Raw genomic sequence first — 10,964 nt, 5'->3', positions numbered from 1 at the left:
AACACATACACAAATAGAATACAAATTTTAAGTGCAGAATCAAACTAATTATTTATCTATCAGAGTTCCTCTGACACGAGCCTTCTTTGCTTCTATTTCTGCCTGAGTCTGTTGAACTGTCATTTTGTGTTTATTCATTCCCTTCCTTTCTAGCTGCTTTTCAATGATTCTTGCATTATTAGCATAAGAATCAGCAACCTCGCGCTGCAAAGAGAACCAAACTTGATAAAACATGTACAAGTTGAAAGATTAGTGGATATCAGAATTGAGAGTAAGCTTACAGCTTCAATTTCATCTTCTTCTTCATCAATGGTCGATACAGTGACAGAACTAAATTTACCCATATTTTTAGTATGTTTTGTCACCATGATTTTCTTTGGTTTAGCTACAGCAGCTACTTGATTATAAATATCCATTTTTGGTCCCTCCCCAGAGCTTTTTACAATAGCTCCTTTTAAAATAAAGTTAGTGTTGCTTCGAGCCTCATGTTTGTAATACAACGCTAGGCCACACCTGGAGGAAGAAAATTATTTTAGTGCTCATTCAAGATTACTGATTATAAACTTCAGATGGGAAACTCACTTTTTGCATTTCATACGATGTTGTCGTTCAATACCCTCAGGTCTTTTGATATGTACAATTTCATCTTGATCACAAGTTATTTTATGCGCATGTTTTGAACCATCAATGACACGAGATCCATCTCTTTTGCGAAGTGGAAGCTTCTCAATTGCACAATCTGCGAAAAAGTAATAAGGTTTTGAATTGACAAAAAACAAATTAGAAGATCAAGGGAACAAATTAACTGACAGAGAGAGCGATAGACCTAAACGTTTTCTGGCCTCTACTTGCTCTACATGAAGTGTTCTGATAGAGAAAGTGGTCACTAACCTAAAATTAATGTCATCTGTCCGCAAATGCAGTAATATATGTGCAAAGGTTTCTCCTCTCCATATTCTTCTTGATCTTTGGTGTCTGAGCAGACTATACTTCGAGAAACAACTTTGGGCATGATTTAAATGATTTTGTAGACTTAACTTCTGATCTGATCAAAACAAAGTGCCAATAACCAACCAAACAACAACAACAACCAACCGATCAGAGTTACCAACCTTGCGGAGATCAAAGTGGGTAAAGGTGTCAAACAAAAGTTGCAGATAAAATAAATATTCATTTATTATTAAAATTTAGATGTTTTTACCGCACCCTTACAGGTGCTGTTACACTAAATAGCAGGAAACGGGCCAATGATACAAGAATGCATAGTAATGGTATTTTACGTTAGTACATCAAAATTTGTTGAATGCCAAAATATTTTAATAACCACTAGAAAGATTAGAAACATTTCCAAATGGAACGACCAAACAAAGGTTGATTTTTAGTACAATTTTTGGCATTACTTCCATAGAAAAATATAAATACACAGAAAATCTACAAGGTTATTGCTAGAATGTAAATCATTACCACATTATTGCATGTCAAAATGCAAGGAAATCGTTAAACTTTCAGACAGCTTCTAATCCTAATTGGACTGTGTAGAGTTTTTAGATTTAGCTAAAACTTACATATCACTTAAACCTGAACAGTCAGTAAAATCCTATCCCATGTCCTGGAATGTTGTACATATTTTGATAATTTCTATAATATTTTTTTACTTCAGAGATCGTTTTCATACCAGGAAAAAACTTATCTAAACACTCTACACAGTCTTAGGAGAAAAACTTTTAGATCTAGCAAATTAGTAACAATAATATGTAGTTGCACTGCTGTTTACTAAACACACGCACAACCAATTACTGTTCAACTGAAAAATCTAAGGGAAAGATTGCCATAGAAACTCTATCATAAGTTAGCCGTCAGCAGGAGAGACGAGTCACCTTCCAAGGTGATTATTTAAAAATATATTGATGAGGCGGTAGCTGGAATACAGTAACAGATGAGCAGGAGACACATTTTAATAGAGAGCAATTTTCAGTTGCTAACTTACTTTTGGAGAAAGAGGCCAGCACTAAAATAAGTTGTAACAAACACAGTCCTAAAGAATTTGCATCACTCCACATCCTATTTTAAAATATATCATGTTTTTAACATTGACATCTGTAGCTACATAATTACAAACATTTTTCTTGTTCTACAATTTTCCATGCTGTTTTAACAGAAAACCTAAATATAAACATAACAAGCAGAATGAAATTTGGTATTAATAGAACATGATTATAATATTTAAGAATAGGAAACTAATTCCAATAAGCTACCTACATGACATTTTAACTGACTGACAAAAGGTGAAAAGAAACAGGATGCTGGCATTTAAGTTTAACAACCTCAAGAGCAGACAGCTTAAGATTGATGGACAAAAATATTTCAGAGAACAAACCACAAATGGATTTTAGAAGACTTTAGAAATTTCATAACAACTTTAGAGTACAACCACTACATCACAGTGTTAACTAACTGATTACGTTTTATTGATATTCTTTGGTTAAAGAAGTGTATGATTCTATAACCATGTAAGAACAATGCAGTGCCCCTCTGACAGAGGGAGAATAACACCCGATATGTCAGCAGCATCACCATATTTGTAATAGTTGGAGTGTAAAATTTGAAGAAATAGCAATTTTAGGGAATCATTAAGACAGAAGTGACTCATCTGAATTTAGAAAAACCTTAGCAGATTTTCAACTGCTACTGAATACATTTAGGCACTAATTGACACACACTCACCATGTCATCAGCACAAAGCATTCTCTTTTCCTAAATTTTCCTTTTTACTGATTTAATTATCTACGGGGTAAGTACATGTTTACAATATAAAACAAATTCACATACCAATACTGCACATAATCTGTGTCTTAATAAAAAATACTTTTTTTCTAATGAAAATTGCAAATTTTTTGTCATTCAATCAATTAGCATAGCATAGAAGAAGTGCGAAATCAAGGCCGGCATTTGTAGAATTGAAAACAAATTACCAGAAAATACAATGTTTTCATCAAACTTTTATATACCCAAAAAATACCACGTTCACTTCAAAAAAGTACATATAAGATAATTTTTGTTCATGATATGGATTAGATAACAACAGTTAACCACTTTTTCAACCTATTACACCTACAAAGCAGACATGAAGAGAGTAACATACATAACATACATGAGTAAGAAATAACTACCTATTCATTAAGCATACTGTACTTAATATCTTTCATTGTCCTCTATAAGAGGAAAGGGAACCATTGCAGACCAATGGGAAACAGTACATCATCACATTGCATCATAAAATAAGTGATTATGACTCTTATAGCAAAAAATTCAGAACATAGACCATGCAGCTGCTCCTTTAACAGTCAGCACCACATCTCAAAAATAAAATAATACAGCAGGGCATATTCCCCGTCCCATAATTTCATACTGTGGAAATAATATTCCCTGACTCTTGCTTCAAGAAATTAACAGTCTAACCATTGTCCACATTTGATGGACTGTCAATGCTCTGATTCAGTAAATGTTAAAATCTTGGCACATTTTACAACTTTACTTGAGTGTATCTCTAATTAAAGATGACAACAATAAACTTAAAAATTCTGAAAGGAAATAAAAACAGAAGAAAAACAGATTGTTGTAAAGTTGCATCTGTGATCACCAAACATTTTAAATCCGTACAAAATTAAAACATAATAGTATTTAAGAGAGATATGCAGTAGTACTGAAAGTATTGTATGCATGATAAGTAAAGTCAAATCTTTTTCTTGAATGAATTTCTGGAACAGTTCTTAAAAATAAAATAACTAGATTTCTAAATCCCACTGTCAGATTTACAGATAGATCTACCATTTTTGAGATTCATGACAGAGAGAGATGGGATTATTTGTTATCATGCTCAAGTAGAAAGCATGAATGGTCAAGCAGCTTGAAAGTGGCGGCACACACAAGTAGCATAGTCAAGATCATTCAAGCGGAGTGAAACTTTAAGGCAATGAAAATTAAGTAGATGGTTAGGGGCAAGTGTGCATTTCTTCACGAGCTCTATAGTCAAAGAGCTGTCTTTTGTATTTGTCTTTGATTTACAGTAAACTAAAGTTGTTGACTGAGTTCTAGACTGCTGCCACACAAAGCATATCTTTGAGAACGTAAGTCTGTTATGTACAAATACTGACATATACATAACATAATTTGTGCTGAAAAAGCAAAACCACAAGCAACAATAAATCTCTAAAAATCTTCAAATCCGCCATAATTTAAGTTTCAAAATATCATTAAAATTTTGCTCTAAATTTGCATACAAACAACAGTGCTATGGACTCCAAATATACTTAAGCTAAAGCCTTATATAAGAAAAACAAAGATTCAGTAGAAAGGCCTAATAACACAGGTATGTAATGCTCACTTGGATATTAAAATAAATACAAATTCATAATTGTCAAATCTAAATGCTTACCTATAGTTCATTTATCTCATTTATGGATTGGTATAGCCTACTAGAAATACCAAAGTCATATCAGGTACCAACAATAATTGAACTATAATGCCAATGACGTAAAATTTCCAGTACCTATTTTAAGTCTATTTCAGGACTATTGAGCTGGAAGGGCTTTACCAAATGACCATGTTCAACTATGGGTGTTTGCTCTTCCTGGCTGTTATTGTCCACCTTAATTATCAACTTGTTCTGGTCTGATGTAAGTGGGCATGGTAAAGATCTTGGTGGGAGATCGCCGTTTTGCCGACAGGGTGAAGGTGGAGAAGGTGAAGAATATGGAACATATATTCTAACAACATCAGGACTAGGGGCCGAAGGCTGTGGAGTAAGAGCTCTAGGAGTAGCAGTGGGAGTAATTGCCCTTGGCCCTGAACTTTCATCAGATACATTACTGTGTGTATCTAAACTATTATCTTGCGCATGAGATCGAGTCACTGAAGAAAATACAGAGAGGTCTGCAGTTGATGTAACACTGGTGTCCGCCAATGATCGCCGAGAAACCAAAGAGCTTGCGTCATCGATGCTGGGATCAAAGGAGAATTTGGATCCTGAAGAAAGCAAAGAAAACATCAAAAATCAAACAGAAATAGATACGGTAGGTATTAGTAATTTGATATGAAGATCATGTAGCTTACCTTGATCTAGTCCATGTGACAGGAAGAAAAAGAAAGACAAAAGCATGAGAGTCAGAAATTTGCAGACAATTCTAAAATTAATTATGGACAGTTTGGAAGGAACTATGGGCTCTGATGTTTCAAAATAAAGATGACAGTACGACAATAACTTGCAAATTATAACACTGACACAAAGTGTATCTTTAATGAATTCAAAACATATAATGAAAGTATTCTGAGACCCCACATTCCATATTTCATGTAAAATAAAAACAAAGTTACTAGTTTCAATGTATTTTGAGGGTCTAAGGAAACACAAGAAAATAGAGCAAGGGAGGAAAAAAATTCAACAAAAACAAGTAATTTATAAGACGTTTCTTGTTTCATAAATTTTTCATTTTGAAGCATATCAAAAGAAAAGAGAGGCAGAAAGCAGATTCCATGTTAGGGGAAGGAGGTCACCATCACAGTAAAGTTTTTACATGCAGCAAAACTTTAATTTTCATGCAGGTAAGCTAAATTTTAATATCCATCTAGACTATTATTCATAGGTACACACCTCCAAGATTTCCGCCGTCACTACCAGAGATATGAGACAGCCTGTGATGACCGTTGCTTGTTGCTCCAGGGGGTCGGGGTGAAAGTTGATCCATTTCTAGTTGTTCCTCAGTCTGTTGTCTCCTTAACACCACGGATTCTGTAGCTACTCTTTCCAGTGCTGTCAATTCACTTGTTCTTCTCCCCACCTGAAAGCAAAGATGTTTTAAACCATTGAAACTGAATAAATCTGCATCAGTAATTTCAGATGCAAATTAATCTCAAAACAACTTCAAACAAATGAAGCTTTTTCCTTACCTTCTGCTCAAATGTTGGCTCAGTAAATGTTCCAAATGGCATTTTCGGAAGTTCATCTGGAGGTGAAGGACCAGGGTAGTGTAACTTAGCTTTCTTCAACTCTTCCATACAACGCTGGAGGCTCTCCATTACAATATCATCATCCATTTCACTTCGTTCCATTCGAATCTAAAGTAGGTAAATGATAAGAAAAATGCTCATAAAATTGTCAATGCATTATGTTAATACGTACTAACTACCTAGGACCTACCTGTAGGTATGTTAAAATATCATCCATGCCCAGTCGCATAAGTTGTTGACGATGTAATTTCAAAAGGTTGTAACCCACAGCAATTAACACTCGCTCTCCATCTAATAAATAGGCATCCCATATTCGCAGCGCAAGTCGAAAAGGGACCTAAAATAGAATATTGAAGATATTGAGTATTAGGTCAGAAAAGATTAGACCGTACTTAAATATTGTGGTACATTACAAGGCTGATTAAATTAAACATTATACAAGAATAGATTACTCACTCTGTCTAGATAACATTGGAAAAACCATTTAAGAGTGTAGATACCAGTATCAACTCCATGGCGATCTAAATGCTTCTTGAGCTTTGGTAGGAATTTATTCATTATCTTGTCATGGTGGTCTTGATATCGCACAAGCTTAGGAAATCCTTGAATATAGAACCCTGTAAGAAAACGGTCATAAAGAAGGTTTAGATAACTTACAGACTGAGTAAAATTACGTCAAGTAAACCTTAAAAACAAAAGCAGCACCAGTGTATGCTATGAAAAGAATGAAAGAGAAACCAGAAAAAGATTTGATTTTACTTACCATGCATACAATACTTCTTGTCACATATTAATGCTGACAAAGCCCAAAATGCATCTTCCTCATTCATATACATTAAGAGAAGTGCAGCTATTTGAGACATTCCTTGACAATACCCAATTTCCCTATTATAAACAGAATAAGCGCTTAAAATATTAAACAACGCTTGCTGTTTTAAGCCATAGCGCTCACGAAACATCACGTGGTCTCTATACGTTCTATTAACATCCAAATCAATTTGTCTTATGTCAGGTGACCACTTCCATGCTATTGCTCGCATTTCCTGCAGTAAAAATTTTATTTTTAAATCAAATACGATAGGTATTTACTTATAGTGCCATTATATACAATGGACAATACAAAAAATATCAGCCTACCTCATACTTCCCCTTCTGCTCTTGTTTAATTGTTTCTAAATTTAGCAATCGACTCCAAAATGTTCCTCTCAGAGAGTCTGGAATGCCTTTGTACACCCGGCGTCTTAACTTTTCTGGGCTACGTTTATGATGATCCCATTCTTTGGCCATTTTCAGCCATTTCTTCTCCCGTTCCATTTCCACTTGTATTTGTTTTTTATCGTTACGCTGAGCAATTCGTTCATCACTGCAAAATCACCAAAGTTAATTTACAAAACCCAAGTCAACACAAGATACACTGTAACTTCAGCTATTGAAAAAGTACAGAAACTTACTGAATAAACCCATAGCGATCAGTGACATGATATATTTCAAATTGTGGGTCTTCCCACGGGTCAATTTGAGCACCTTCCTCTCTTCCATGAGCATATTTGTTGACAATAATGGCACGCTCTTCCGCGGCCCTTATTAAGAGTTCTTCTTCATTCATACTGATCTACTTTGTACGCTCTACAATCCATTTTAAGCTAATGAAGAAGACACACCACCTTTAAACCAAAATGAGAGAGTGTAAAATTTTAAAAAAACGTGAGGTAGACCATATTTACTCTGGTTAAGAACAAAGTATAAGAATTTATGATTTAGCAATGTATCAACAGGAAAGTTGCACATCATTGAGGTTAGATATGCACAGGTCCTGTTACTGAGATTGTGAACGAAGTATCGCTAATCATAAAAGAAACATTGAATTGGTCCAAAAAGTACGTTTGGAAACGGATATGAGATCAGCGATAAAACCTGTGAATCAATCGAGACAGTACAACACTACAGATTGAAATGAAGACAGATGTAAAAGTGATAAGTGAGAATTTTTGTAGAGCTTTGCTTGTTCCTTTGTGAGGTAGAAATAAAACTTATCATCAAATTAGCTTTTTTAACTCCTCCGTTCAACAACATAGTGCGAATCAATAGGTAAAAAAGGCAAAAACATTATGAAAAACTAACCTTTTGACAGCTCCATGACGACTACAGACGAGTGACTTGGACTCAATGTCTGTGGTAGCTCTAGGACTGAATCAATAACACTCCAACTGCCACTCTAAATTTAAAATTAAATTTAAAGATTTAGGTCCATCATGAAATTGGAGCCAGTGAGGATTTGTTGTTGACAATGTAGGGCATAACTAACTTGTCTTTTCTCCCTACTCGTCTCCCCCTCAGCCTGCTTTTGCACGCAACAACATTCAGCGTTTCTCGCGTTGGCCGCGAGGGTCGCACGAGTCGCCCCATCCCCGTTCTTCATTGCAATCGAGATGGGGCTTGTTTCTTGCTTCAGCGAGGCTACTCCTCCATTAGGCCTGGCGCGCTATTTCGGTCAGTTCAAACCGAAGCGCCAAAGATGATCGACGTGAGAACGAGGGCGCGGCGCCGGCGCGCACTACAACCGGTGTAAGAAGCCTCACATAGTCTGAAAAGACCCAACCCTCCATGGTTGATGCTTTCTCCTAGAAGATGGAAACCGGAAACGCGCGTCGTAGCACCGCAAGGGTCTCAGGTGAGCAGGTGAGTTGGAGTTAAAACCCACTCGACCCAGCCGACCAGCGCCGCGTCATCTCCCAACAGAGGCGGGCCAGCGTCATGGTGATGGTGCCCCGGGTTGCCCCGAGCCCCCGAGCTAGGCTTTCGGCATGGCGGTGGTCTTCGAGGGGCCCGGGAGGACCCGGCCGCAGCACGGGCCGCGCCTCGCGCTGCAGCTTCCGGTAGGACTCTACTTCCGGTAGGAGAGCCCCGTTGTTCCGATCGACGTGATCGCGACCTCGCGTTCCCTTGAATCCTTCCTGACCCTCCTACGGCAGCCCGTCGAGCGCGGCGCGGGCTGGGAGCGGCAGCTGGCGGCCCCGGTGCTCAAGGAGGTGGAGGTGGTGCCCACGCTCCTCTCCGACGACGCGCACACCATCGGCCTCCCGCCCAGGGTGACGCAGCCCTCCGTGGGTCGCTACGTGCGCGAGGTCAAGCACTACCGAGGTGAGCGGGAGGCGAGACGATGTCGCAAAGTCAGCAGATCGACATCGCACCGGTATCGTTTCTGACGCTGCACACCAGACGCCTCGTACGGCACCCACTTCGGCCAGTACAGCGGCGTCAACCTGCTGCCCGTGTTCGGGGAGCGCATGAAGACGGTCCCCACCGTGCCGAGGACGCACCATCACTTCGGCACGGGCGTCAACGCGGGGTGAGCAACGCCCGGGAAACGGACGGGAATCTGTTGAACCAACAAACGAGCACTTAGAAACTCAGCTGAAAACATTGAGTAAACAAGCGAAAAATGTCGGTCACACTGACACACTGAAGGTACCACGACGTGAAGCTGCACCCGACCGTCCTGGAGCTGAAGGTGCTCGCGGACAGGGCCAACTGGGTACCCCCACCCAGCGATGCGAGCGCCACCGTGGTCCGCCTGACCCGACCGGCACAGCTCTACCCACAAGGTGAGAGGGCACCGTACCTCCTGAGAGAGCGAGTTCGCGAGAGCGGCGCAACCGCAACCCGTTTGCTAACCAGGCCCATTTTAGAGGAGGGGCGGGCGATCCCTCCTCCCCCCCGTCCCTAGATAGCCGCCTGGAAGGTGGGCAATTTGAGCTACAAAACCCCTGTATACGAGCCGTACTGTATGTCAGCCGCTGCTTACGCCGCCCCTGTTGCCCCCCCCCCTCCCCCCGCAGAGCACCAGGCGCTGTTCCCCTTCCCGAGGGACCCCGCGGGCGCGGGCTGCCCACCGCCGCCGCGGACGCACTCGCCGCCCCAGCAGCCCGAGCAGCCGGCCGCGCTGGAGAAGGAGGAGGAAGTGGTCCTGCCCATGAGGTGAGCCACCCTCCAGGCGTCACCGCCGCCGCGGCCTCCACGGCCTGCTCGGGGGCGCGCGGCGCGTTAAACGGCATCCTCTGCTCCGCTCTGCTCGGCCACGGCCAGCTCCCTGCTGTGGCCGACGCCCTTCTGGTACAACGGGTCGCTGGCGCGGCCGGGCAAGCCCGTCGGCAGGCCCGACGACTACGGCTACTGCAAGCTGCTCAAGGACTGCGGCCCGGTGGACGTCGGGGAGGCGGTGCAGGTGGACAAGACGGACTACTACATCCCGGGGCAGATAGGTAACGCAGCGAAGAGCGCGACTGAGGGTGGAAGGGCAAAACTTGAGTTTGTGTAATTAATTTTTAAAACACGGATTCGTAACGTTTAAAGCAAGTTTGCAAAAAAGTAACAAAACACAAACATGGCTTCTAATATCCAAGTTACTAACATTGGATTGTGTTTGATAGATGCTAGCATTTTTTTGGTGATTGAAAAAGTGCAAACAAACTATTTTAACAGTTACATTTACAGTTTTAAAACATCCCCCATTAATCTGTATGTTCCTCCCTGCCAGCCGACGAGGGGAAGTGCGCGGAGCCAGAACCCGAACGGGAGGCAAGAAAACATAATCTCTTTCATTTTTAATCGCGAGTCCCGTTGAAGAGAAAACGAACTGATGAGAATGACCCTGTCCTCCAGATCCCGGTCGCGGCGCGCGCCAAGCGGCCGCTGTACGAGCGACGCGTCATCCCCTGGCGCCCGCCCCGCGAGCACTACCAGCTGTCGCCGTGGATCGGCCAGGACCGGCAGCTGCTCGAGAGGTACAAAACTGAGGCGTGACCTCTAGGGGGCAGGGGTGCAAATATTATATGCGGCCCTAACAGGACAGGCCTGTTATTGAGGTCCACAGAGAGATCCCGCAGTATTTGCGACATGGGGTACAGGGTACACACATATCTTAGGGTCACTATGAACTCCAAGTGGGGAGGGGGGTG

At 41.0% G+C, this 10,964-nt stretch overlaps 3 protein-coding genes across 4 annotated transcripts; 1 reads left to right on the top strand and 2 right to left on the bottom strand.

Annotated features, from left to right (window-relative positions):
• Nucleotides 1-6: 6 nt before the first annotated feature.
• On the bottom strand, nt 7-1,106 carry LOC113202898 (STING ER exit protein). Its single transcript, XM_052269680.1, has 4 exons — nt 892-1,106; nt 583-739; nt 282-513; nt 7-204 (listed from the first exon to the last, which is right to left on the bottom strand). The coding sequence occupies exons 1-4, from the start codon at nt 1,010-1,012 to the stop codon at nt 49-51; spliced, it is 666 nt and encodes a 221-aa protein (XP_052125640.1). The 5' UTR covers nt 1,013-1,106; the 3' UTR covers nt 7-48.
• A 52-nt stretch (nt 1,107-1,158) lies between these two features.
• LOC113202908 (USP6 N-terminal-like protein) lies at nt 1,159-8,437 on the bottom strand. 2 transcript variants are annotated; one of them, XM_052269679.1, is made up of 10 exons: nt 8,312-8,437; nt 8,128-8,221; nt 7,458-7,670; nt 7,144-7,369; nt 6,770-7,049; nt 6,463-6,623; nt 6,197-6,343; nt 5,947-6,114; nt 5,651-5,837; nt 1,159-5,025 (listed from the first exon to the last, which is right to left on the bottom strand). In XM_052269679.1, exons 3-10 carry the CDS (start codon nt 7,610-7,612, stop codon nt 4,550-4,552), a joined length of 1,800 nt encoding a protein of 599 aa, XP_052125639.1. In that variant the 5' UTR covers nt 7,613-7,670; nt 8,128-8,221; nt 8,312-8,437; the 3' UTR covers nt 1,159-4,549. The 2 variants fall into 2 exon arrangements, with proteins under 2 accessions (XP_052125639.1, XP_052125638.1); XM_052269678.1 differs by having other exon boundaries at nt 8,128-8,378.
• Nucleotides 8,438-8,888: 451 nt separating this feature from the next.
• Nucleotides 8,889-10,614, top strand: LOC113202955 (uncharacterized). Its single transcript, XM_052269683.1, has 6 exons — nt 8,889-9,147; nt 9,226-9,355; nt 9,475-9,611; nt 9,846-9,984; nt 10,093-10,268; nt 10,544-10,614. Exons 2-6 carry the CDS (start codon nt 9,294-9,296, stop codon nt 10,612-10,614), a joined length of 585 nt encoding a protein of 194 aa, XP_052125643.1. The 5' UTR covers nt 8,889-9,147; nt 9,226-9,293.
• The last annotated feature ends 350 nt before the right edge of the window (nt 10,615-10,964 follow it).

The sequence above is a fragment of the Frankliniella occidentalis genome, unplaced genomic scaffold, assembly GCF_000697945.3.
Source record: "Frankliniella occidentalis isolate FOCC.00 unplaced genomic scaffold, Focc_3.1 Scaffold99, whole genome shotgun sequence".
Taxonomy (NCBI): domain Eukaryota; kingdom Metazoa; phylum Arthropoda; class Insecta; order Thysanoptera; family Thripidae; genus Frankliniella; species Frankliniella occidentalis.
This window is presented reverse-complemented; position numbering and strand designations above follow the sequence as displayed.

Coding starts and splice junctions, on each gene's coding strand:
- LOC113202908 (XM_052269679.1), bottom strand. CDS start 7,612: ATGAATGAAGAAGAACTCTTAATAAGGGCCGCGGAAGAGCGTGCCATT. Junction 6,344..6,462: donor TCCAATGTTATCTAGACAGA/GTGAGTAATCTA, acceptor ATTCTATTTTAG/GTCCCTTTTCGACTTGCGCT. Junction 6,115..6,196: donor ATATTTTAACATACCTACAG/GTAGGTCCTAGG, acceptor TACCTACTTTAG/ATTCGAATGGAACGAAGTGA.
- LOC113202898 (XM_052269680.1), bottom strand. CDS start 1,012: ATGCCCAAAGTTGTTTCTCGAAGTATAGTCTGCTCAGACACCAAAGAT. Junction 740..891: donor ACAGATGACATTAATTTTAG/GTTAGTGACCAC, acceptor ACTTTTTCGCAG/ATTGTGCAATTGAGAAGCTT. Junction 514..582: donor CATCGTATGAAATGCAAAAA/GTGAGTTTCCCA, acceptor TTCTTCCTCCAG/GTGTGGCCTAGCGTTGTATT.
- LOC113202955 (XM_052269683.1), top strand. CDS start 9,294: ATGAAGACGGTCCCCACCGTGCCGAGGACGCACCATCACTTCGGCACG. Junction 9,985..10,092: donor GAAGTGGTCCTGCCCATGAG/GTGAGCCACCCT, acceptor GGCCACGGCCAG/CTCCCTGCTGTGGCCGACGC. Junction 10,269..10,543: donor CTACATCCCGGGGCAGATAG/GTAACGCAGCGA, acceptor CCTCCCTGCCAG/CCGACGAGGGGAAGTGCGCG.